At 36.5% G+C, this 25,240-nt stretch overlaps 1 protein-coding gene across 7 annotated transcripts in view; it reads left to right on the top strand.

Annotated features, from left to right (window-relative positions):
• The window catches only part of SMOC2 (SPARC related modular calcium binding 2), a 130,059-nt gene extending 105,554 nt beyond the window's left edge, over positions 1-24,505 (top strand). For 2 of the 7 annotated variants that reach the window (XM_085219818.1, XM_085219821.1), the window contains exons 10-13: positions 18,186-18,288; positions 19,221-19,468; positions 20,116-20,156; positions 22,941-24,505. In XM_085219818.1, the coding sequence (XP_085075944.1) occupies positions 18,186-18,288; positions 19,221-19,468; positions 20,116-20,156; positions 22,941-22,964 (416 nt within the window). In that variant the 3' untranslated portion in view covers positions 22,965-24,505. Of the gene's footprint in view, positions 1-18,185; positions 18,289-19,220; positions 19,496-20,112; positions 20,157-22,940 lie in introns of all 7 variants that reach the window. The other 5 variants (XM_085219815.1, XM_085219820.1, XM_085219814.1 and 2 more) reach the window with 3 other exon arrangements.
• The last annotated feature ends 735 nt before the right edge of the window (positions 24,506-25,240 follow it).

Raw genomic sequence — 25,240 nt, 5'->3', positions numbered from 1 at the left:
TATGGGCCTTCTCCTTTTCCATCTGATAGAGTATATATTGAATAAAAATATGCCACTGATTTGTAAGGCCGTTCCCTGCAAAATGGATATATTGCACTGTTTTGTTTTCATATTTGGATACAAGACCTCCTTGATTACCTGGCAGAAATAACCTCATGCTTAATCTGTAGACAGGGAGAAATAAATATTTTCATTTCTGAATGGATGTATATCTGCAGCTATATTTTCAAGAAGGGCCAGTAAAGATTAGCCATTTATTCCTCACATTTAGTCATTTGGAAAAGTGTTCCAGTTTTGAAACAAAATGAGCATTTCGTTCCCAGAGTGTTCGATGGGATTTTCAGTTCTCAAAAACTTTGCAAATACCCTCTATTGATAATAAACTACCCTAGTAATTCTGTGTTTTGTATCAAACAATGACTTTTTGCAATCCAAGCAGAGTTATGAGGTTAGGGCTTGTGAAATATCAAATCATTACAAGGCTTCCCAATTCATAACATTCTGTGTAATTTAATGTATAATACAGAAATGACCTCAGTTTTGGCTGCTGAGTAATGACTGAAAGTGTCAGGCAAATGAGCTCATCTTGCGTGACAAGGAAAATGCGCAAGATGAAGTCAAAGCTGTTCACACTTCGATCTCACATCAGTATGTATATTTTCTAAAGAAAAATATTTAGATTCTATCCTGCTGCATGAATATTTCTGTTCGCTTGCTTTTGTGGAGAAAGCTGATTCTGACCAAGAGTGTTTTTAGTGTTCATGTTTTCTAGATACTAGCATGACTTGCCTGGGAAGACCAGTGACAGATTATAGAATAAAACAGTACATGAATATCTATCAATTCCAAAGTTTATTGATAACTCAGGATAACTCCATAAGCTGCGTGCAGTCTGATGGAGATTATTTATAGACTATAGTAGTAATGGAAAAAGGCTACTTACTAACTCACTGGTTCAGAAATAGTCTGTTGTCTTAATAATAGTCTGTTGTCTTAATAATGTAATATCCTTTCCCCTTGATAGATGCCTCTGAAACTACCTGAAGTATCACAATGGACCACTGAGAACAAGCACGCTTAGTTCCGGTGGCATAGACTAGACATGAATTTGTAAATGGTAACTCATATCCTGAGATCTCTTGAATGTGGGACTGGTCCCAAGCACAAAGGACAATATAAGTGTTGCATGTTCTCACTAAGGATGGCTTTATTTTAGAAAGGAAAATATCAGGCTTAAGGTAGAGTTTCTAGCTGATGTTCAAAAGTTATGTTCTCCAAGTCATGTAGGAACAAAGGCATGATTGACTGTATGTGTTGTATCTTGGTAAGGAAGTACTGCAAGTCATGAAACAGACACAGATAAAAGAAGGCATACCTGCCACTAATATGAAGAATGTGTGAAGTACTGCAAGTCATGAAACAGACACAGATAAAAGAAGGCATACCTGCCACTAATATGGAGAATGTGGGAACAGACAAGAGCTTGGGAAGTTTGCATGCTTAGAGTAGTTATTTATCTGTATCACACTATTTTATAGGGACTCCTTGTGTAGCCTGGGATCCCAGTGTTCTGGGCACTGTACAAACAAGGAGCAACAAGATGATCCTTGGAAATTTTACAGTGTAGTTGATTGCAAAGCCACTTGGACAATGGATGGACAAATGCCATCAGTTGAAAAGGGAGAGAAAGTTCCTGCCAGAAAGTTCCTCAAAGTGCTTCAATCTGCCAACATGTGTCACCTCTGTTTCACGCTGTCTGAGCTTAAGCCAGCTGGCTTTCAACCAGGTCCCTTTTTGCATCAGGTATTTAGACAGCACAGAATACATTTCTTTGGACTCAGTGAAGAGATGTATAACAAATACTCTTGTTCACAAAGAATAAAGTGTATACAAGACTCTCACTGGTTTCAAATATAATGTTATCCCTTGTGTTCAGTACAACTTGTAGGCTCCTGCAACTGAGAGCCCCTGAGGAGAAAATAAAGTTACTCCATAAAAACATCTGGGAATTCGTTCAAAGGATTCAGAACGTTTCACAAGATTCAGAAATTTGCTTCTCTATAGCTCAGCAGGAGTGCTACTGTTCATAGATTCCTGGTGTTGGCATTTGGCAGAAAGCCATGAATAATTTGAGGAAATAAAGTATTCATGAATATTGCCCTTTATGCTTGTGGAGTTCTAGAATTTGTTTGCTATCTAGAGATGTCTTCTAGTAAAAACTCTTGCTCTGTAAGTCATCCACAAGCAATTTACTGTGAATATTCCTAAAATACAATTCATGACTTGCTGAACCCCGATCCTGCAAACACTTACTCACATTCTTGTTGTGATTAGTCCTGTTAAAATCAAAGGAACTTTTACATGTGGTTATAAAGTTAAGCCTAGGCATAAGAGTTTGTAGGTTTATGTTGGTTCCATAACCCTTGGTATTCTGCATTCTGTATAATCTTTTGATTGCTAAATGAGATGCAGGCTCTCAAAGCCAGTGGAAAGTTAGCGTTTTTCAGTTACAGTACCATTTACAGAATCCACCCTTACAAATCTGAATTTTAAGTATATAAATTTACAGGTTAGAGATGCAACTTGAAATTAGCTTTGGAAAGCAGCAAAACAAATGCAAAGCAAAGGTTATCAAATGAAACTGATTTAAAAATCAGAGTGAATATTCATCAGCAGTTTATTTATGATTTATTCATCGCTATAGAACCTTCTATACTGTGAACTTTGAAACAGGAAGAAGTACCAATAACAAAAGAGTTCGTAGGTTCTGTACTTATCCACAGTTAGTAAGAGAAAATGTTTACTAGTTGTTGGCAGAATTAGTCACAGAAAATACAACCTGAAATCTGAAAAAATTAGCTAACTGAAGAAGTAACATCTAGGTATAGTTATTGATTGGTACTGTCAATTGTATATTTATTTACCTGTATTATATGTTATCTGAATTGTGGTGAAAAAAATATGCTACATTTTGAATTTAAGTGACAAATTGCTTTTGATATTCACTATACAATCTCACCTTCTGCCATTATTCTTATGTGTCTCTGAATTTTCAACATTTCAAGCAGGAAAATATCCTAGGAAGCTCCATTAGTTATGTATGTTTGTGTATATGTGTGCACTTAAAAAATAACCAGTGGCTAGAAGGAGTTACTATTCCATGTATGGTGGAGATTTCCATCCCCAAAATTGAAGTTTAGAGAGCTTACCTTTAAATAGTCATGAAACAAGGTCTTTGAACCACTGTAAAGAGAAGATTCCTGGCGCTCCATTAAGATATGCAGCACGTGTTTCCACCCTTGGAAATTTTTTAGAATATCTGGTACTTGATCCATTTGAATCAAGAAAGTCAATTTTGAATTAATTAGAGAGGTATTTTATTAGTTGGATTTTTTTTTTCTCCCACTGAGCTCTGCATAGGCAAATTCACAGTACCAGAGAAAGAGCTGGAAGGATACAAAAGTATTCCTAATAAAATGTTCTAAATCTCTCTAAGAGATTTATGCAAGAGAATTCTGGATTTTTTTTTCCTTTTTCTTCCCCAAACACATGTGGCTTGTACAACATCTGTGAAGGCACACTGGGGTGTAACGTTTCCACTGGCATTTCTTTGGGGTGAGATGCGCTTGTAATTTCACCACAGCAATTTCAGCAGTAATGTGATTCTGATTTATGCAGGTTAAAACCCTCTATATGATAGTTTACATAGCACTAAATTAAAATCTATATTTATACTAATATCTTCATGTGTATGCACACAGATTGTCCCATACATCTCAGCTCACCCTCCTATGAAATGGCTCTACTTACACTTAGGTTGGAGTTGTCTCAGTGAAGAATCTTCTCATGTATTTTGAATGTTCTGTAAGCTGCATGCTATTTCTGCTATTATTTACAGTTCTGACACACTTCAGATAAACAAATTAGAATTTTCTTTAGCATCATTCAGGTTGACTTTAAGAAATCATTAGTTTTGCTCTCAGGATTTTTTGCTTTGTTAACTGCAATTTTATTACAAATTAGAGAAATTAGTAGATGAATATAGTGCTAAAAAACCTCCAGCATTAGTTCATAGCATCCAGATGATTATAAAGATAGCTGCTTGAAAATTGCTTGTAACTGACTTAGTAAATAGTAGTTTATTGGCATGTTTGGCAGTTACTTGCTGTAAAGAAACTTTATTTTACTTAATCTGTAATACAAATACGTAATTCCTCGCTTTGAATTGACAGTAATCTCACCATAGCCAGTTTGATTAGTCAGGGTTTAAAGCAGTATAAATGACAGTAGTTAACCACAACAGCATACCTGCAAGTCTGTACAAAGGACTTGGTTATGAAGTGGAGAACTCTGATATTTTCATTAGAATTTTTATAGACTTCTATTTTACAGAAGGGAAGAAATAAATGAGGTTCATTGGCAAGCGCTATCAAGAGGTTTCCAGAATTGTGTTACAATCCATGTATCTTGCATGAACACCAGCTTTTCCTGGAGAGTATTGCTGAGACTTGGAAGCGAGTGTCATGCCTTCTGCTCTCCAGGAGTCCACATGGAGGGCAGTCCTCCATTTCTGCTCCCCCACTGCGTAGTGGAGTGGCTCAAACACCAGACTCTGGAGAGCCTGTGCTGTGTTTTTTCAACTCCTTCCAAACTTGGCAGAGGTCAGCTTACTTGGGCATGAATCTGGGCGAGGGGGAAGATCTGGTGAATGAAATTGTAGTATCTTTTTCTGTCAATGAGACCTATAAGGGTTTTAAACTATTCCCTTACCAGAAGGGAACTGCTTGGCCCTATCTTTCCTGTAGGTACATTATTTGCCTACGTTGTTCACTAAATGTTGTGTGACATTCCTCTCGTGGTGGGGACAGTCATGCTATGCTGTGTCAGTGAGCTCAACATCCTCAGGTGACATTGTGCTCACTACATATATGGCATGTAGCTTGGAGATGTCCACGTTTATCAATGATTTCAAATCTTCCCAGAGGTATTAAGTGCTGGTTTACCATGTGCTGGTCAAAATGGCTGTTAGGGCCACATTCTTCATCCCTTTGTTCTAGCTTTGCATACTTACCTTTCAGATTTCTCATGCAGACCTATTAAGAAACAAGTTCATTCTAGCATGAGAGAAAAATTAACTTTCCAGCCCTTACAATAGTCTCAACATCTTTTCTCTTAGAAAAGTAGGAAGATTCCTTCTGAAAAAATACAGTATATAGTATGATAATATAGTATGATTTTTTCTTTTTTCCCCTGACAAGCCAAAGACTACTTAGCTAACTATGAATTTTGGGTAAACATCTCTCTTCCTCCTTAATCATTTAATGGAATCCAAGTTTTTGGATATGCTCGTGCAGTATAATTAGAAGACCAGATGGGCTGTAGAGGCTGAGATCATATAAACTATGTAAACAGCACCTACAGACAGTTCATGCTCTGAATGTCATTGATAATGCTGTATTGATTTGAACCAGAGTCATGGATAAAAATAATTGATATTTGATATACAAGCACAGTATTTTGAAGGGAATTGTTTTTCTCTAATTGAACTTAGTCTGGTTCCTACTGAATCAAAGAAAGCTAGTCCCTCAGGTAAAAAGAAATTACTTTTGCTTCCGGATTTCTTTTTTTTAAAACTCTATTTTTTTCATGAAATTCCCATGTTCTCCTATCTCAAGCTGGACTAAGTTTATTTTCTTCACAAACACTAAAATGCCAACTTGTAATGAGCTGTTTAAATTCATGTTCTCTGTTCCAACTGTCCACTTTCCTTGACAGAATGCTGACTTCATCTTTTGTCTGATGTGCTTCTTTTTCCTTCGTTCTTGTTTTATGATTAAAAAATCAAGGCAAACTGAGCCACATCTGTGTCTCACGTGTTTACAAGCCCAGTTCTTTATGTCTGTGAGCTGTGCAGGATTTATATCTACGATTTTGTTCACTAAATGTGTTTTTCAGTTGGGATTATGAAAAAAGTCTACACATTTGAAGTTCCTATAAAAAATCAATTTCTTGAGATACATATTTTGACCCCAGTATTAAAAGAGTGCACAGTTCTCTTGGTGCCAAACTTGTGGTTCAAGGCATGCATCATACAACTTTACTGAAAACTTGGCACATGAATCAAGGAAAGAGATTAATGTGCAGTGCAGTGGCTGGACATGTACGGTACAAAATCAGGCTTTAATTTACAGCTCCCTGTATGGCTTGGTAAAAAAAAGAAGTCTCATTGCTGTAGTGCTGGCATTTCCGATGCTTGGATAAACAGGGCTCACTGTTCATCTTGAGTTGGTTTTACTTTCGAAGTTCATTAATTTCCCTGACACAGGCAGGTGGCTTGGTGAAGCTAGGGTTATTTGGGAAAGCAGAAGTCTTCTGGGAGAGTAAAAATGGTATGGTTTATTCTACAGTGAAACCTTGTTTTGTCAAATTCTGAAGCTGCTTGTGCGTTAAGCTTGGAGACCTAGTCAAGCATCTGAGTGAATGCTTTATTGTTGCTAGCTCTCGTTCATCTCTAGCTGTGGGGTATCTTGTGGGCAGGCTTCACTTGATAATCACCTCATGAGGAAGGCTGGAGGGGAAAGAAGGAATGTGAGCAGATACACACTGCTCTGATTCTTTGCAGTCAGCCCAAGGAAAGTCACCCCATGAAACAGGTCAGAAAACTCTGGTTTATATTAGAAGCATGCATTTCTTATCATAAAACTATTAAATGAATGAGTCTATTAAACCTGGGCTGTCTAAATGCATAGAAAGAGAGAGGTAACTTGTATCCCTTATATCTCAGATGACGCTCATGAGTGGACCTGTTCTCAGTCATAATACATTTATGGATGTGTTTATTAACTGAAATGTTTGTTTGCAAATGTATTTTTTATTTAAATAAGTATTCATGTTCCTGTACACAGGCTCAAGTTGTTTCCTGTCATGGATTTGTTTTCCCTCTCAGAAAGTACTTCAGCACTTTCCCTTAGTAAACATCTGTAATTTGGAATTCACTGCCTTCGCCTATAACTTAACCAAAACTCCTTTATTCAACAGCAAAATATTAATTCCCCAACCCTGCTATCCCCAATTGCCTTCTTTGTGTTTTATCTTTGCTTACAGATAAACCAGAACATTTTAAAACAGCAAAGATAAAATGAGGACATACTATACTCATTATATTCTCAGCAGAGCCTACAGATAAATGCCTGTCCTAAAATAAGAGCAATTTGTTCTTAAAATCTGTTTTGATAGCTATGCAGTTATATTGTTGTTCAGTGTTTCCTGATAACCACTTCAGAAGACATCACCAGCATATGTGGAATCTCTCACGTATTTCAGAGATGAAATATAACATGTTTTTATGCAGAAAAAAGCAGAAAACCTAAAGATTACAAAAAAAAAAAAAAGTTGTAAAACGTGAATTTGGAGCTCCCAGCTTCTCCTCTGTTCTTTATAAATGCTTCTATCCTTGTAAGTCTGTGAATTGCATAAATTGCAATTCACAGTTGCTCCAGTAGACCACAGATGTCAGAATAACCTAAAATGCACTTAATATTCAAGATAATCCTGGATTCTTTACTACGTTGTGTCACTGAGTATAAAGTTTGGTGATGCTATTGAAGATACTCTATGAGAACCCCAAGTTTCTCCTCCATTTAAAATTCAGTAAATTAACCGTAGCCATTTTCATGACAAGAAAATGGAAAGGCAACTGAAATGAAGCCTATAATCTGAGTTTTGAATTGAAACATGCCTTTCAAATTGAGATATAACAAGTGAACTACTCTGTGCCATATTTTTGCTATATGAATGAACTTTTTTTTTTTTAATTATTCTTTTCCATAATATCTGAATGTTTGATTCCCTCCAACTGCCCTACTTTTTGCCCTCCACTGTGAATTCACGTTTATCTCACTGAAAGGTATATTTTCTCTCTCTGGTTTATGTCTCATAATTGAAACATTTATCCTAAATAATGGACAAGTCAAACACTCAGTTTTAAATAGAATGGATTTATAGGTAGAAAATAAAATCCTACAGACTTAATGAATTCCTATATCAAAGAACAGGCTTCTCTTGTATATGAGCACTGCTGAAAAAAAAAACCACATTTAAGAGTGCCTTATGGCATGACAGAATGCTAAAGTGCTGCTTAAGTATCAGTTCCCAAACCTCTGTTGATTGGTATGGAGGAAAGTCTGAGTCCAGAACATGCACGGCAAAAAAAAAAAGTTTTCTGAGAATTCAGCTCTTCAGCATGCAAAGTGCAGTGGCCACGGTCCAGCAAACTACTGAAACACATTCTTGTCTTCAAGCTTATGCATTCATTTGGTTCAGTGAGAGTGCTCTGTTAAAACTGTTTGCCAGTTTTTTTGGAATATGTTTTTGCATTTCTCTATACCATGCAAGCTGAAGCCATAACTTACAGACCGTGCAGTCCAATCTGAAGTTACTGTTATTTTTCTGAAAATGTCTTTATGTAGTGGTAAAAATTAGTTTTTGACAGTCTTTGTTCTGACTTTGCTCACAACAAAAGGATGCCTTCTGTAGATACATAATAGCTTGATGATTAGAGCACTCAGCTGAGGAGGAGAGGATCCAGACTCAACTTGCTAATCCAAACCAGACAGAGCAGGGAACTGAACCTGACTCTTTGGTGTCAGAGATCAGTCTACTCCCATGGGATAACAACAAGCCAGCTTCAACCCCCGTTTTGTCTGGTTTGGATCAATGAGTTGAACCTCAGTCTCCCCCATTTTAGCTGTGTACCATCATCTAATTGGCCAAAATGGGATGGGTGTTTAGTTCATAAAGGAAAAAGAGAAGTTAATTCTGCACCAGAATAAAATCTAAATTATCCAGTCTTTACACTTTCCACATGGTGGAATTGTTATTTTCTGATCAGGCCTCGAGAAAGACACATTGTGATCTCTTAGTGAGGGAGTTAGAAGCAATAGAAGATAGAAAAACCCTCTATCTCTACAAATGCAGATAAAGATACAGAGATTCAGCCATGTTATCTACATGGCTTTGGAAGGTGTGGGTAAAGAAACCCTCAAGAAGCATTCTCATGGGAAGCCAGAACTTCTCAGTGACCTATGGTTTTGCTTGTGTCAGAGTACAATCTGTTCCTGAGGGTTTGCTCTAAGCAGTTATTTTCCCCACTGGTTTCTGTGCGCCTCTTCTCCCCTTGACTTTCTACCTGGTTACCTCTAATTTCCATGCTCATCTTTTCTTTCCACCTTTTCACCTTTCATATCCTTCTGATTCCCCTAAATTTTGAACTTCTCACACAAAGAAATCATTTTGGCTTAAACTTCATGTTTGGTAATGGCACAGGTTGTAGAACCCTGGCACAAATCCCACTGTGAATGTGGTCGTATGTATTGGCAGAAATTGATTTGTTTTAGCTGCTTATCTTGTTCTTGTAATCCACAAACATACTGAATTTCTTAATCTAATCCCAGGCATTTTAAAAGGTTTAAGCATCTTTACAGTCTCTGCCTTCTCTTCTGTCTTCTGTTTCTAACCAAGCCTCAGAACATCTTTTCAGTTTTGACAATCTAGCATATTAACCCCTTTATAGCCATCTGCATAGGGGTCAGCTACTCTGATTGTATAAAGTTCAAAGACTGAACATCTTTGTCAGCTGGAATTTGCAGTGCTGTATATCTCTAAGCTTGGAGCATGGACCTCTGATTTTGAATGAGTGCTTTACATTCATTCACTCGAGATGATAAATGACTACTGCTTACTAAATCAACATGAGAGTATATATATTTGTACCGAGGAAGTATTCTCAGGAGAGCTAGAATGGAAATGTGAAGTGTATGAATTATAATCAGAGCCATTATTTCAGTTCCATTCACCCATAGGTAAACACTGTTGCAAAATGCATGGCTGCGGTTTGATTTGTCTCATTCCCATCTCTTTGCATTTATGCAGCCACAGTTAACAATGTGCCAGAGAACCTCCTTTGTGTGTTGCTGTTGCTGTGTTGTCAACAAATGAGATTTCATGGCCTGCTCCAGAAATAAGATACATATGCTCTTACACTTGTGTATCCATGCTCAGTTTTGAAGCAGTTCCACTTTGTGTCACGTCAGTCTGTATAAAACAAGGTCATCTTTTTTTGCAGATCAAGTCTGCCTGCTGGAAAAATATTTTACTTTTCAATAGTCAGTAATAGTCCTCAGCCTTCTCAGACATTACCTGTTAATACCAAATGACCAACTTTGGGCAAACTGATTAGCCTTAAGCTCCAGTATATATGACATAGGCTGTAGGGTGGGCTTCTGCACAGAATATAAGAAAATCTAGGCCTTGGCATGGCTGCAGAAAATTCCTTTCTAGGTTCCCAAGCAAATGCAGGACGTGCAGCATTGAGGGAAACAGAACGCGCTGTACAAAACAAAACTACTATTCAGTGTAGTGGTCCAGTGAAGAAATCATCCTCATAATCCATAATGGATTGCTATCACGTAATTGTATCTTCATGGTGTAAGACAACTCAAGGCACTTTGTAATCAAACCACATGCTGTAAACTCTCTTACATGAAGTCAGCTGCATTGAATCCCTCCTGGCAGACACTTTAGAACCATAATTACATTCATCTCCATCTTTAATTTACTCTATTGTGCTTCTGTCATTGAAGGATCTTTGCTACCAAGCACTACATGTTCATTTCCTCAGTGCTTACTGTAAATTGCAAATTATGGATGGCGTTGGTTTTAAATCTGAATTGTCATGCTTTTTGTGGGATGAAGCAAGTTCATCATTACGTGGATATTTGTTTATTGTGGCTTAATGAGGGGATTTTTTTTTTTTACCTGGGGGATCATCCATTCTAGACAAATGCCAATTTGAAAATAACATCCATTCTAGACAGATGCCAATGAAAAGAAATTTCATTTGCAGTCCTGCTATAGCTACAGAGATCTCTCTCAGTCCTGGGGAAGTGAGCTGGGAAATGGTGAATTAGCAGTGCTTCTTCACTGTTAAGGCCTGAGCCTGCAGTTTGTCATGGCATCTCCACTTCTTTCAGCAGGAACTAAGGGCATTTTATTCTTGCATAATATCATAGCTTGAAAAATTTTCATTATGGGCAATTGTAAGGATGCTTTTATGCTTTTGTATTAGTCATTTTACAAATTTTTATTTTGTAAAAGATGAGCTACTGAGAGTTGAAATGTTAATTGCAGAGGAAGTCTGTCATGTCTAATGGAAAGGATCCAGGAAGGTAACTTAACTGCCAATCCCAAGTTAAATAGTGCATAAAAAGAGGGAAAGACTTTTGTGATGCCAGTTTTCCAAGGACTATTTCATTCCATTGTGCTCAAGTAATATTTAGCCATTCTTGCTGACTCTTTTTCACTTCAGTTACTACAAAGATTTCCATTTTATAAACCTCTTTTAATCACTGCTATAAAAACTCATTCTGTGTTAAAATTTAGTGTATAATTAAAGTTCCAAGAAATAGCCATTTGGCCTCCCATTGCTCCCAGCTCTCCTCTGTGTTTCCAGTTTCTAAATTTTTTTATTTGCAAGTTATGGAAACAAGGGAGAAAATAAAATCAAACAAAATCAATGACAAATATATTACTGATTTAAATTCAGTACTTGCACATACCTGTACAAGAAAATCATACATATGTAGGATTCTGATACTTAACATGACTGCTTGCAATCTATCTAGATCTTCTGCTTCCTATCTGCTCCTTCCTTCCCCACTTTCTTTTCCAGATTATCCTACACCATCCAACAATGTGATCTATAACAGTATTATAATTGGTGGCTCTGCCACTGCTTCTATTTCCAGGGTAGAGAAACACCACATCACTGCATTTGTGAGATGGAGGTTGCTATGTACATTTGGATTAAAAAATACCCACACATCAAAACACTGTTTCAGAGGTGTGCCCATCATGTATTTATCACCATTTGAGGACTGAATGGTGTCTTTAAGGAGTGCTGTAAGTTTCCATCTATCTCATGTTAGGACAGTATAAGGACCACAGACTGGCATGAAGGTTCTGAGCTTCTCTGAAAACCTGGTACCACACTGTGGGCAGGGACTCTTCAGAAATAGCTCTCAAATAAATTTGTGCTGCTGGGCTGACTCAGTTTCTCACTCAGTTCTGAATTTTCTTCATGTTTTTGCTTTAATGATCAATGGTTGTTAGTATCTAAATGGGGAGCTTTCTTGTGGCTTTAGTTGAGGATGGATTTCAGTATTCTCAGGAAGAGATATCTAGAAAGGTTAAAAACAGCATCAGTTTATAGGAAAGACTGATTTCATGCATATGTCCAAGGATCAGCCTGCTTAGATTAATAAAGTAATGTAAAAAACATTACCACTAACCAAGTCCCTGTAGTTCAGTTTTTTTCATCAGGACACAAGAATTATGCACCTTATTTCTGAGGTCACTTCCATAATTGCAACAACACACATTTTTTTGTAATAACTTTTCCTTTTTTTAATAGATATTTAAAGAGAAGTAATTAAATATGGTCATTTACACCCATCTCCAGAGAGGTAACATAACAGCATGATGAAAAACACAAGTGAATAAGTAGTAAATTTTGGTCAAAAAGGACTGCATTTTAACTCCCCGATTATTAATGTGGAGATGCCTGTCATGCTATAGAAATCTGGATTCCAAAGACAGTTCAATTTAATAATGCATTGTAGAAAGTGTTACTGCAGTCAGAAATACCGGCTGTATATCTTAGGGACAGGTAATCATGAAATATTATCGTATTTATGTAAGGCAGAAGTGTTACCTTTTGAAAATCCAGTTCCTTTTTGCTTCTGAACTTTTTTGGAGCCCATTTCTAATCCTGATGCTCTTCTCTCTGTGCCCTGATCTGGGTTTCATTGGCTTGTTTCACTGTGCTGACTTCAGGCGAATGCATTGTGTTTCTTTCACTGGGACTGGATCCACACAGCTATATTGCAGATCATGTTCTGGTGGCAAGGTGACAAGCCTCTGAAGGTTTGGAGTTTACATTGGCAGAGGCTGAACATAAATGTTCCGAATTTGAGGTTCTCCTCAACATACTGAAATGTCTTTGGCCTCCCAAACAGGCATAGATATTGTCTAGGCAGTGACTACCTAATAAAAACAGCTGCTTTGTGTCTAGATAGGCAGCAAAGGAAGCATGAACTCCTTATCACCTGACTTTTCAGATCTTTTTCCTGGTCTCAATAAAAATAGGAAGGTAAGAGTCCACGAATGAATGTTTAAAAAGGCAACTACAGTCTACAGAACTTCTCAAGTTCTTTTTATTTTTTTTCTTTTTGTTTTCTTTTGTATGGCATTAGGGAGAATTACATCGTACTAGCCAGTTCATATCTCCCTGTTTTCATAGAGAAATCTTGCTATGAAGCAAGAAATTTGTTTCTCAAAACCTTTTCTAATTCTTAGAGAGGAGTAATCAAACTAACCAGTGTAATCCAAAGTGAGTTATTTTACATTACCTGTGCTATTCTGTGATGATCTGATTTTCTTGTTTAACAATACTATTATAAGCACTGAAATAAATGATATAAACTGCTTTTCATATAAAAAACGCCTTAGCCTTTGTCATTCAGTTGCCTGAGTAGGCAACTGTTTACAGGCTCATACAGGTTTCTTTTATGAACGTAGTCTCTTCTTTCCACAACATTTACCTGAAGAATAAGAGCAGTTGGAGGCTAAATTAATTAAGAAAACAGACATGTATAGAATTAATCACAAGCAGCTTTACACCACATGAGGTATAGGTGTTCCTCTGTAGGCACTGGGAAGAAAAGATACATTTTGAGGGAGATATTGTCCTATTATAAGAAGAAATCTAAGATAGTTGGGATGAATGCCTTCTGAATGTGTTCCTTTATACTGAGCTCTAACTGTTACGGATGAGACACCCCTTTCCAGCAAATCTCATTCAGTGGACTTTTGTATGATATGAACATCTGGGATTGAAGGGTAGGGCCCTGAAAGAGTCCTTTGCCTGCTCTTTTGTTTCCTTCTCCCTGAATACTTAGACTAGTATTAAAAATAAAGTTAACAAATAAAAGTAGAGAACTGAAATATACTTCCTGCCCTTCTCCAGATATAATGCTTCCTCCCTGAAAGATGTAGGGCTCCATGTTACAAATCTTTAGAATCTGTATCTCCCCTCCAGCTAGCATCCATTCTATCCTACTTTATTATTTCTTTGTTGGTCCGTTCAGGTCACAGAAACCCTGGCCACAGTGCTACGGGGAAAGGCCTATTGGATTCTTCCTCAAGACTAGCCTGAGTAAGATCTCTGGTCAATCTTAAGGTTATAAGTATGGCCTTAACTTGGTGCTCTGAACAATTTATTTAGAAAGAAATTAGAGGAGAAGCTGAATTCATTGGAACAGGTAATTTAAATTAATTCTTTTAATTTTTAGGAGTATTTGAGGAAAAAAAAAAGGATAATGCCTAAGGGCTGTTAACAAAGAGAGATAGAGATGAAAATATCTTCATCCCCTCTAGGATAGAGAAAGAGAGAGATAATTGCTCTTTGTGACAAGTTATGTGGAGGTACAGTGAGGGAAAAACTGTAATGAGTCATAAAACCACAGACCCTGTTGAGGTCATGATTTTTAGTCTCTAACAGAGTTACAAATTTCAGTTCCCAAAGTCATCTTTTGAAGGTTGCAAGTTTTTTTGTTTGTTTGTTTGTTTTGTTTGTTTTTATTTTTCCTTCTGGTATGGAGCTAGGGAGAAGCTCTGAAAGTCCTCCATAAAATGAGGAGGGCCCACTGCATATGTAGAGAAACACCAACTAGTTATGATTTATATATGAAGTCATGAGTTTTACATAAACTCTTGTATAGTAAAGAAGTCCAGAAAACATTTTTTTCCTGCATTTTCTGCTGTCCAAGCATAACCAATAGCACTGACAAACTTTGTTAAATTCAGTTCTTCCATACACCAGCACTTCAGGGATGTCCAAGCTGGAAAAAAAAAAAAAAAAAGAAAAAACCTAAAAAACCCCCAATACCTGATCATTCCTGTTTTGGGCGGATCAAAACTTATTTATGATAAACAGAGATATTTCAGTGGCTGTTGAGTTTGAGTGCATTTCTAAGCTTGATTGTCATATAAACAAATAGGAAATAAAAAGGCATCTTCAGGTTTTGTAATTAGAAGTTGTCATATTTCTTTTAGTTAATTGAGTGACTGACTCAACAGTTTTCTCTCTTACAGGAAGATTAATGTATAAAGTCCCATTTGAAATGAATAATTCTGCCTATTGTATGAACATTTTAGTAGAAATGAACAGAATAATTTTCTTGCCATAACTTCAGATGTGCAGCAAACACTATTCTTCTGATATTGACAGCAGTAGACTATTATCAACCAGACAGGGAGCTCCAAGGCAGTTGGTTGCATATTTCAAGAAAGGTACCTGTCCCACAGATTAACTACCAAAAAATATATCCTTTGTACTAATGTTAGATATATTTATAGAGGAACATATGAGGTTTATAGTAATATAGTGAAGATTCTTTGATTGCCTTTATGCTGTAGCTGAAATGAGGTGTTGGTATATTCCCATCATTTGTGGTGTGTATTTGTTGGTCTGAGGTTTGCTCTGGGTAAAACTATCCTTAAAACATACACTCAGTTCTAAGTTACATCTCTGAACCTGTAGAGTGACTCCATGTGGTTTCAACTTTACCCTTTGACAACAAATTATTATTTATGTAAGCTGTCAAATCTGGACAGGACAAGCAGCTGCGTGAGAAAAAAATGAAACACATAAACCATAGTGAGAAGCATGAGGCTCCGATAACAAACTACGCTTTCCTTTCTGTATTTAGTTCACTAAGAGTGAATTATTCATTACAATCAAGCTACAGCTCCCCTCGTCTTGCTATTTCATCCACAAGTTTGTTGAAAATTAAAGCTCAGCATGAAACCTCCAGAGAATTACTCTGAGTTAATAACACCTGCAAAGAACAGAGATTTACTGTGAGGTAAATTGCCATGTGATTGCCCACACATCAGCAAAAATTATAATTGGAAGAAATTGAATATTTTCTCTGTATTTAACTGATGAGGATTTTGTAGGGTGTCATTTTACGTTAAGTAGTAGAGTTACAATTTAGAATGTTTCACAGCAACAGATTGTGTTTGTTTCAACAGCAAGATTTCTTTTTTTATGAAAAGACTTCTGCTACTGTCAGCTGTGATTGCAACTTCATGCAATGTGTATTTAGAAACCTTTCTTAATCTTAGGGAATATTGTCCAAGACTTCCTTTAAACTATAGATTTCACCTCCCTCTCTGTGATATCTTGTTAATTTAGAAGTTGATTCTTTACCCTACCTAGCTTTACCCTACCTAGCTTAGCTCCAAGTAATGGTTTTGATCTCTCCATCTGTAGCACATGTACACTCAGCAGCTCCCTTGACAGCAGTGGGAACTACCCAAAGCATACTTCTTTGTTTCTTTCAGATGTTTCAGGAATACACTAATAATAAACATGAAAAATTCAGATGGAGCTCCTAAATCAAATTGAATATTAACATTATCATGTATCCAAAAAAGGATAGAGAAACAAAGAAGTCAAATTGTCTTGTCTCCATATTGTGCTGCATTTTTATATTCTGAGGTATTGCTGTCTGCATTTTCCAAGAGCCCTGTATCAATGCACAAATCACGTTTGGAGTAGGATTCAGGCTTCTGTTTGATGACAATAACAACACTGGTAAGAAATTCATAAAGCTCAAGACAAGTCTCCAAGGACAGCCTTGGAAGAGAAATTTCTGCCTATGCCTTCAAGAGAACCACATCCACAGGCCAAATGGATTCTCAGTGACATCTGGTTTCAGATGTGTGGTGAAACTTGCTTCAAACTCACTATATGCCTTTCACAATTACTGGAATAAAATATCTCTGGTGCTGAAGACAAGCCTATAAGAGACAAAGTTCATGAATGAATTGGGCAGTGGGTGCTGCTGCTTTATGTAATAACTGAGCTATTCTTACTGCAGCAGAGCTCGAGGCCAATATAACATAAGTTCATTTCCTTCAATCAACATGGGACGTATTAAAAAATAATTTGCTGGGCTAGATGAGGCTTTTCAGACACAGATAACTGCCTGCTCTAGAGGCAACTGAAAAGTGTAGTGACACAACAAATCCCTACCAATGGACTAATCTTCCCTTTCCATAACCTTTCAAAGCATTTTCCCTTTTCACTTAGGAAGGGAACTGTGGGTAAATGGGTCTCCAGCACAAAATTATCTGTGAATGGTGGCCTCTGTCTTCAAGCTTGTGATGTTTGTGTCACCGTCTGTGGTTCATCATAGAATTTAACTCATGTTACAGGGCTGGGCAAAGTCCTGGTGTTTGGCTCTGGGCTCTAGGAAAGAAGAGAGGAAGCAGGTGTGTTGTATAAGCAAACCTTCATGTGTCAACAACCCTGTGCTTATCAGATGAATTTATCTGCTCCAGCTGCACTGCTCTAAGAGTGGATCTTTCATTATATGCTTATCTAATGTATTATGTGTATGAAATGTGCTGTCAGTTTCTTTCAGAAAAGTTTCATGGTATAAGGAATGTAATTATGAGGATGATATAACATAGGATCTCACAGTATGAACCAAACTACTACCCAACAGCATCCTATTTTGCTAAGTACTGTATTGTGGGAGTTAATCCCCAGAGAAAAGTGAAAGAGGAAAGCAGCTGACTGCCGTTTTACATATCAGAAGATTGATATACTGAGATAATGTGCATTTAGAAAACTAGTGGCAGTTCAGAGAAGCAGAGGTGGAAATCTGAAAGAAGTGTAGGACTTTGAGCATCTAGTCCATGTTCCAAACAGTCTTTGTGATGTTCAAACTTTTGTGGATTCAAAGCTGCTCTTTTCAGAATGTGACACCTGTGGAAAAAAAGCACAACATCTTAAAGAAAGAAGATTGAAGTATGAGTCTCCAAGGAATACAAACCAGATTCCCATTTGCTTGAGTTCAAAAGGATGTTTTTCTATTCCTGTTCTATGGCATACATGTCTGAACATAGATGCTTGTCTTTGAATTAAGTTCTAAGTTTGTCCATCATTAATGGGAGTCAGTGTACAGGAGTCACATCTATCTCTAACTTTGAAATATTGTTGGAAGTTAAATGTTATAAAAATAAGAGACAAGAAAAAAAGTCCACTGTTTTTCTAGGTTGTCCTGGGGCCAAGAAGAATGAATTCTTGACGAGTGTTTTGGATGCACTGTCCACAGATATGGTGCATGCAGTCTCTGATCCATCATTGTCTTCCAGCCGGTGGGTTTCAGATCCTTTTCATGTGTCTTTAAAAGAGTTCTGGCAGTGGAGAATGAATTGATGAGGCCCTTGAGAAGTAATTCTTCTGCCTTCACAAAAAGTAAATTTACAAGAACCTATCTAGGATAGTTTACTTCAAAGTTACCACTGTGGACTATGCTCACTCAGTAGAGATGCACTCAGTGGCTGGATTCTCATCAGCCACACAGCTTAGAATTTATCTATGCCTGCTGGAGTAACTGCATCTTAGTCTTCCTTTGTTTTATTATCAGACTTGATGAATTTTTGATTTATGTTTTGCCTAGTTGATTCTAAAACAAATCAATGCTATCAGTATACACAGACAGAATTAAAACTATATAACTGCTGACAAATTTTGAACATCTGCAGGTCAGATGCTTACTACCTGAAGAGGGTAAAAAAAAAGTCTTGAATTACAGGGTAAATTATTAATATTATTTAATATTATTATAATTTACCCTGTAATTCAAGTCTTTTGTTTGTTTGTTTGTTTTATATCTGAGACCATTCATCATGGGATGTAATTGGGCTCCAGTTTTTTGGCCAACTATATCCTAAATTTTACACAAAGGGTTATCTTCTTAATTAATTGTATTGGGGTGAGCACAGTACTGAGAACACGTTGCCTTCTCCTTTCATTTCCTGAAACAGAAAAAAATGAAGAGAGAAGTAAATGAGAGAAAGACAGAATCATGAAAACACATAATGTACGTAACTGAAGTATGTCATAAGTCAGTATCACCAAAGCAAAAAGTAAAGATTCACTACAAAAAAGCTAGTAGCAAAAAACAGAGAGGTTCATGAAGCAAAACATCTAACAGTGTTTTATGTATTCAGAAGTAAAGGTATAAACTGAAGTATGTGTATCAGAATAAAGAGTTGTGGGTTTTTCTTCTTTTTTTCCATTGCAGGGTTTCAGAACCTGATCCAAATCACACTCTGGAAGAGAGAGTAGTCCACTGGTACTTCAAACAATTAGATAAAAATTCCAGTGGTGACATTGGAAAGAAAGAAATCAAGCCATTTAAAAGGTTCTTAAGAAAGAAGTCAAAGCCCAAAAAATGTGTGAAGAAATTTGTGGAATACTGTGATGTGAACAATGATAAATCCTTGTCAGTTCAAGAATTAATGGGATGCCTTGGAGTAACAAAAGAAGAAGGTAAAGCAGAAACAAAGAAACGTCATAGTAAGAACCTTTTCTATCTTTTTGTCTAGATTCTTCAAAGACAAAGGCAAAGTCTGATATTTGTGTATACCAGAAGTATACAGTATAAAGGAATACACTTGCCAGTAACTAATAGAGCTTTTGCTTAAGGAAGATGACAAGGAAGCTGCTTCTATGTATGCAAATTATTACTTTGCTCCAAGAGAATCAAGAACTTCCTTTGACTCAACCCAATAAAAGCTTGCTTTTTGGAGATATGCTTCTGCATTACAGCAGGAAACCTAAGATGATGTAATGTATCCTCTTTTCCATGCTTCTTTCCCACCAGACATAATAGGCTAGATTTACTGCTAAAGATTTAATAACTTTGAAATGCTCAACACTGACTAAATGCAATCTGTCTTAAGCAAGTGCCACATAATAACTGGAAAGAAATGTTGTCATTCAGCTTTCATATAATTCCATGAAAGAAAAAGAAAAGGATGTTTCAATGAAAGATATGAAATATTTTATCTCATTTTTTGAAAGCTGTGCAGTTACCCTGGAATAAAATTGCTAATTCAGAATGAGAATTTCACTTCTTGGGATACTATATATAACTTGCAAACCATGTTAATAATGTTTTTTTCCCCCTTTAGCAGCCCCTAAAACCAATACTGAGAGCACTTCATCTAGCAGGCAGGTGAGTACTCAGGAGAACACAATCTTTGTTTTTGTCTTACCCACATGAATTTCTTGGGATTTTACAGATTATCATTTGCAGCTTCAAAATGCATTAGTCTGCCATTTTATAGACCAACAAAGAAAACAGAGCAGCATACTGATTAACAAATCTTGACTTCATTTCTGTCTGTGGAAAGTTGAATTGGTCAACTACAGGTGGAGTAAATGTGTAAAAAACACATAGTGGATTAGGCATGCCCGTGGATGCTCATAGTGAAGTATAGAGTGACATCTTGGTTAGAATAGATGGCTGTAAGTGGGCCCTCGTATAAGTCTTCTGCATTCCTGAATGAAGTCACTGCCATACATTTTTAAATGTGCATTGGTTTATATTCATTTCCCTTTTGTTTTTAAGTGAATTAAAACTGCTCACTTTCCTGTGAGTTATGCTATAGACACAAAGTTACATTGATTGAAATGAATTTCTTATACCATATGAAAATCCATATATTTTGTGTACACCACTGAATTATTATATGGTGGTTTTAGATACCTTTTAAAATCTTAGTAGAGAGAAAAGAGTTGTCACATTGAAGTGCCTTTGCTAGCTGAGCAAAATGAGCTGGAGAATGTAGGATTTGTAGCAGTCTGATGATGTATGTTTAAACTAAAATTGGTTTAGTCTGTGGAATGATTTTAACAATTAAAATGTCAAGTGCCCTGACAACATAATCCATGATTTGTTTTTGTGTCAGTTTTCTGCAAAGACTTTATCTCACCTTTCTGAATAACTCTGGTGTATCTCACTCATAGACCTTTGGTTACACAAGGCATTCAGTAGGCACAAAAGTAGAATTTTTGAATTTTTGAATAGAGGTAAAATAGACATTGAAGAGAAGGGATTCAAATGAAAGTTCAGGAGAAAAGTTAATAAAAAGTCTTATCATGTCTGTGTTTCTGTTTTTATAATCATTAATCCTAAGTATTCACTTTTACGCATTGCTTGGGCACAACTTCCTGACACTTTGGCAGGTGTCTGAAGGACTGTGAAGGAAGTGAATCTGACAGCTATTTAATGATCTAGTAAGAGAATCAACTTCTTACTGATCTTGCCTCACTTTTGTATTAGTTAGAGGAATCAAATGGTTACTGCCCACAAAAACATCAGTAATTGGTGATTTGTTTTAAAAGTTATTTACATATTATATCATCAACTCTGGTAACCCTGCATCTACAAAAAGAGGAATTTGGCTAAAAATAACCTTACTACTGTCGTTGTGTGCTCAATGTCTTCCCATCTAACAGAAAGCTGTATTAATCTGTTAAAAACTCAACCCAGAGTGAACCCCCAACAAGCCAAATGAAATGTTCCTCTCATGTTGCTGGCCAGTTTGTTACTTGCTTTATCTCTGATTTGTTTGATTTTAGATTCACACATCCTAAGGCAAGCTGAACATTGGTTGTTGGTTTTACCAGAGATCTCCTACATACCTTTGATGGAATATAAAATGTTCTAACAGCTAGAGGGATGTGATAAGTTTCTGTTTGTTTAAACAAATGTTTGTGGTCTTAACTTTTCAAGTCCCCTCCTACAAATCACTTATGCTTTAAACAAAGAAGCCTGAAAATAATTATCCTGTCGGAACTCAAAAGCATTCAAAGGGGTTATTTTAATTATACAATGGCAATTACTGGCACACGTGCATTACACTTGAAGCATGACTAGCCCTCTCTCTTTTCTCGTAATCTGATCTTAACTTGCAGAATCTGTAATAAAAGTGTACTAGAGTTTCTATTTTTTTTAATTTTGTCCAATAATTTTGCTGAATCAGCACCAATTATTTTAAAAGCTGTTGCTGAGAAATGATAGCCTTGAATTAAGGCTGGCTCAGCAAACCATCTGTTGGCAGTTTCAGACTTGAACAATACAAGGCTGCAAATGTAGAAGGAGGCTTTCATCACAAAAGTTTTCCCTTGAAAGGAAGTTATTAAAAAGGAGCTGGGCCAAATAGCTCCTTATAGGAAACCACCCAACTAAGAAGGAGTGATCAGATTGCTACTACTCAGGAGATGGGCACTCAAAAGCTCATTTTCTATGAGAGCATTGTAGTAGTTAAATTATATCTATAGTTATGTGTGCTTTTGCATGTATATATTGCTGAATATGTTTTTTAAATACGTGCATGTTTGCAGTTTTACACATACAGACTCTTACTGAAAGAAAGAAGGTATGGATACATGCATTAACATACTGAGTATTGGCAGTTGTTCTTCGAAATGAGATCAAGGAAATGATGAATCTGACCCAACTAGGGCAGTGGACAAGTATATTTACATTTCTCAGCTCCATCCTGCCCAACACACATGTATGCTTACATGCTGTCAATGAGACCCAAAGGGTCTTTTTGCAGCCTAACATAAAGTTTGCAAGGAAACTGTAGAATGTTCATAAGACTTTGGCCAGCAGCCCATTCTGTATGCATCACATGCCATAGAAAGGTATACTGCACCAGTGACCTGCCAAGGCAGTTGCAAAAACTGCGTGCTTGATAGGCATACGTTTAGAGAGGCCACAGGTAAGAAACAGATAAGATGGATAAAGGTAAGATAATGCTCATAGCCTTGTCTTTAGATTCCTGAGGTACTACAGGCCAGGGATTATTTTATTCCCTATATATTTAATTGTTCAGAACTCTTGTCCTGAAGTGTATGTTGACACTGCTGAAATATAAAGAGATAAATGTTTATGCTTGATTATTTGAAAACATCATTAATAAAGCAAATATTTCCAACTGTCTTTCAGCAAGTTTCCAAGAAGCAAGGGTGAGCAGCTTACTGACCCAAGGCAGAACTCTTTGACATGTGGGAGATTTCCTCACCAAAAGGCAATAAAAACAACTGTAGTATTTGCACTTTGTACTTAAAAATGTAAATTCACTTTGTAGAAATGAAATATTTAAACAGACTTTTTATAATCTGTGAAAATTTAATAGCTGGTTTTGAAAAATTATCACATACAATGTATGTGCATTCTTTTGTTGTCTGAAATATGTAAAACGTGTTGGAGATGTAAAAGTTTGCATTTAAACTTTTTTTTTTTAATAGCTCTTTGGCAAATATTAGCAAAGAAACCTGTTTCTATGTATTTTGGTTTCAATAGTATGCCTTCTTTTTCTTACCAATACTGTCATTTAAGTAGAGTTATGCTGAAAAGTCTACTGTATTCTCAATTATGTCCAAGAAATGTTGGATGTTAAGGTTTCTAAGGTTGAGGGAAGTGTGTAAATTCCTGTTGACTTGTTCTTGCAGTTTTTAACTGAAAAATTTTTTCACAAGTGGCAATATTTTCTTCATTGTGTTTTTATTATTATGCTTCCCAAAGATCATGCAATGAGAACACAACCACTAAAGGATTCAAAAGTTATTCTACAGTTAGGATTCTGTTAGAAAAGTGTATTCTTCTATCTGTTTTTGAGGCGTGGTAGTTTTCCTCATAGGAGTAAGGTGGATAGTAATGTGACTCCAGCATGGTTTAACCTGAGCCTAAAAGCATGATCCTGCAGTCAGCAAAAATAGGAGAGGAGTCTGTGTGAATCAGAATTGTAAATCTAACTATGAAGAGACAGGGAAGGCTAAATAGATTTGTCAGCCTTTTCTTCTCCTACACCTGCCTGTCCCCATTTGCCTTGGGGGTCTACCAGAGCTAAAGGTGAACAAATTATGAAGAGTTCCCATAAGGAGAGGCTATTCACCACTCCTGCCTGAAGTTTCACCTTGCTGTCTGAAAGAAGTTCTTGTAAGTTTTCTTACCTCCTCTGTCATTTAACCCCAAACAACACTTATTGTATGTGTGTTTGAGTGGAATAAGAACTTGTGATGTGAATTTAGAGCAGGAGACTCATGTAAATAAAGATTCAGCTCTTGAACTGTTGCAAGTTATAAGCAGTTGGATTGATTGATATGGTGGTAGATGGACTGCTGGCATCTAGGAGCTGTCATGAAAAGTCAGGAATGTTGCAACAAGCACTGATTTCGTTCTGGCTTGTTTAAATAATGTGTGAGATTTGACATGAGACTAGCAAATCCTAATAGCACCCTGTCTTGAGCTTGAACCAGAAAAAGCTTTGTTGCAAAGAAAAATGTTTCATTTTAATTCAACATATGGATATATGCTGAAGTGATAGGAAACACTGTATACATTGGAACCATATCCCAGAAAATGTATACTCTTAAGCTTTGACAACAGGAGGAATCAAGATGCGAGTCTGTGTTATCTTGTATTTTTGTTTTTAAAAGTATTTGTTCTTTTATAATGTTAAACTTTGAATTTAATCTTCTATATAGATTAAAGATCAATATGCTATCAAACTATTCTAGCACTTTTTCTTTCGCGACACAGCCAGCTTTGAAAGTAGGTACATACAAGTACAATTACTTCACCATTGCAGTAAGTTTATGAGAAACCTCATGATCTCACATTGTATCTGTCTTTCTCTCTTCACTTGACCCTTCATGCTTAGATTCATACCCCATTTACTTCTGAAATTCATACCTTATTTTTACCACTACTTTCTCATAACAGTGATTTTTGAAGCCTGATCCTTTGTTACTGTCATTTCTATATAGCTTTAGCTGGTTCTTTTCACGAAGAAAACATATCACACCTTTTCCCCTCAGTGTGATTGTAAGGTGCTGAGCAACCTTCCACCTGACTGGAAATGATAAGGAGAAAGACGCAAAACATGAGGAATATTCAGCAACTCATGGGACCCAGGATAGTTAATAGAAGATTTATGTAAGCTTTATGTATCAATGTGGCCTTCTATATAAATGCATGCAATCAAATATTTGCTATGTCCATGAATGGAAGATGAATTCCATGCCCACTGATTTGATGCAACTGCCTATTTAAACTGGGAACTTGCGTAGGGAAGCAAATTTGTACTAACCATCTGGTTATTTAAACAGTAGCCTTAATAGATTTTGAAATCGCAAATAAATTCTATAGGCATTCTCTCGGGTATCCAAAATCTTCCACAAAATCAAGTAATTTAGTGACTCAACAATGACAGAAATTCAAGGTATGGGCCACTTCAATTTTCA

Source organism: Meleagris gallopavo, chromosome 2 (assembly GCF_905368555.1).
Source record: "Meleagris gallopavo chromosome 2, MGAL_WU_HG_1.1, whole genome shotgun sequence".
Lineage (NCBI taxonomy): Eukaryota > Metazoa > Chordata > Aves > Galliformes > Phasianidae > Meleagris > Meleagris gallopavo.
The sequence above is the reverse complement of the archived record's forward strand: the minus strand, read 5'-3'. Positions and strand labels throughout refer to the sequence as shown.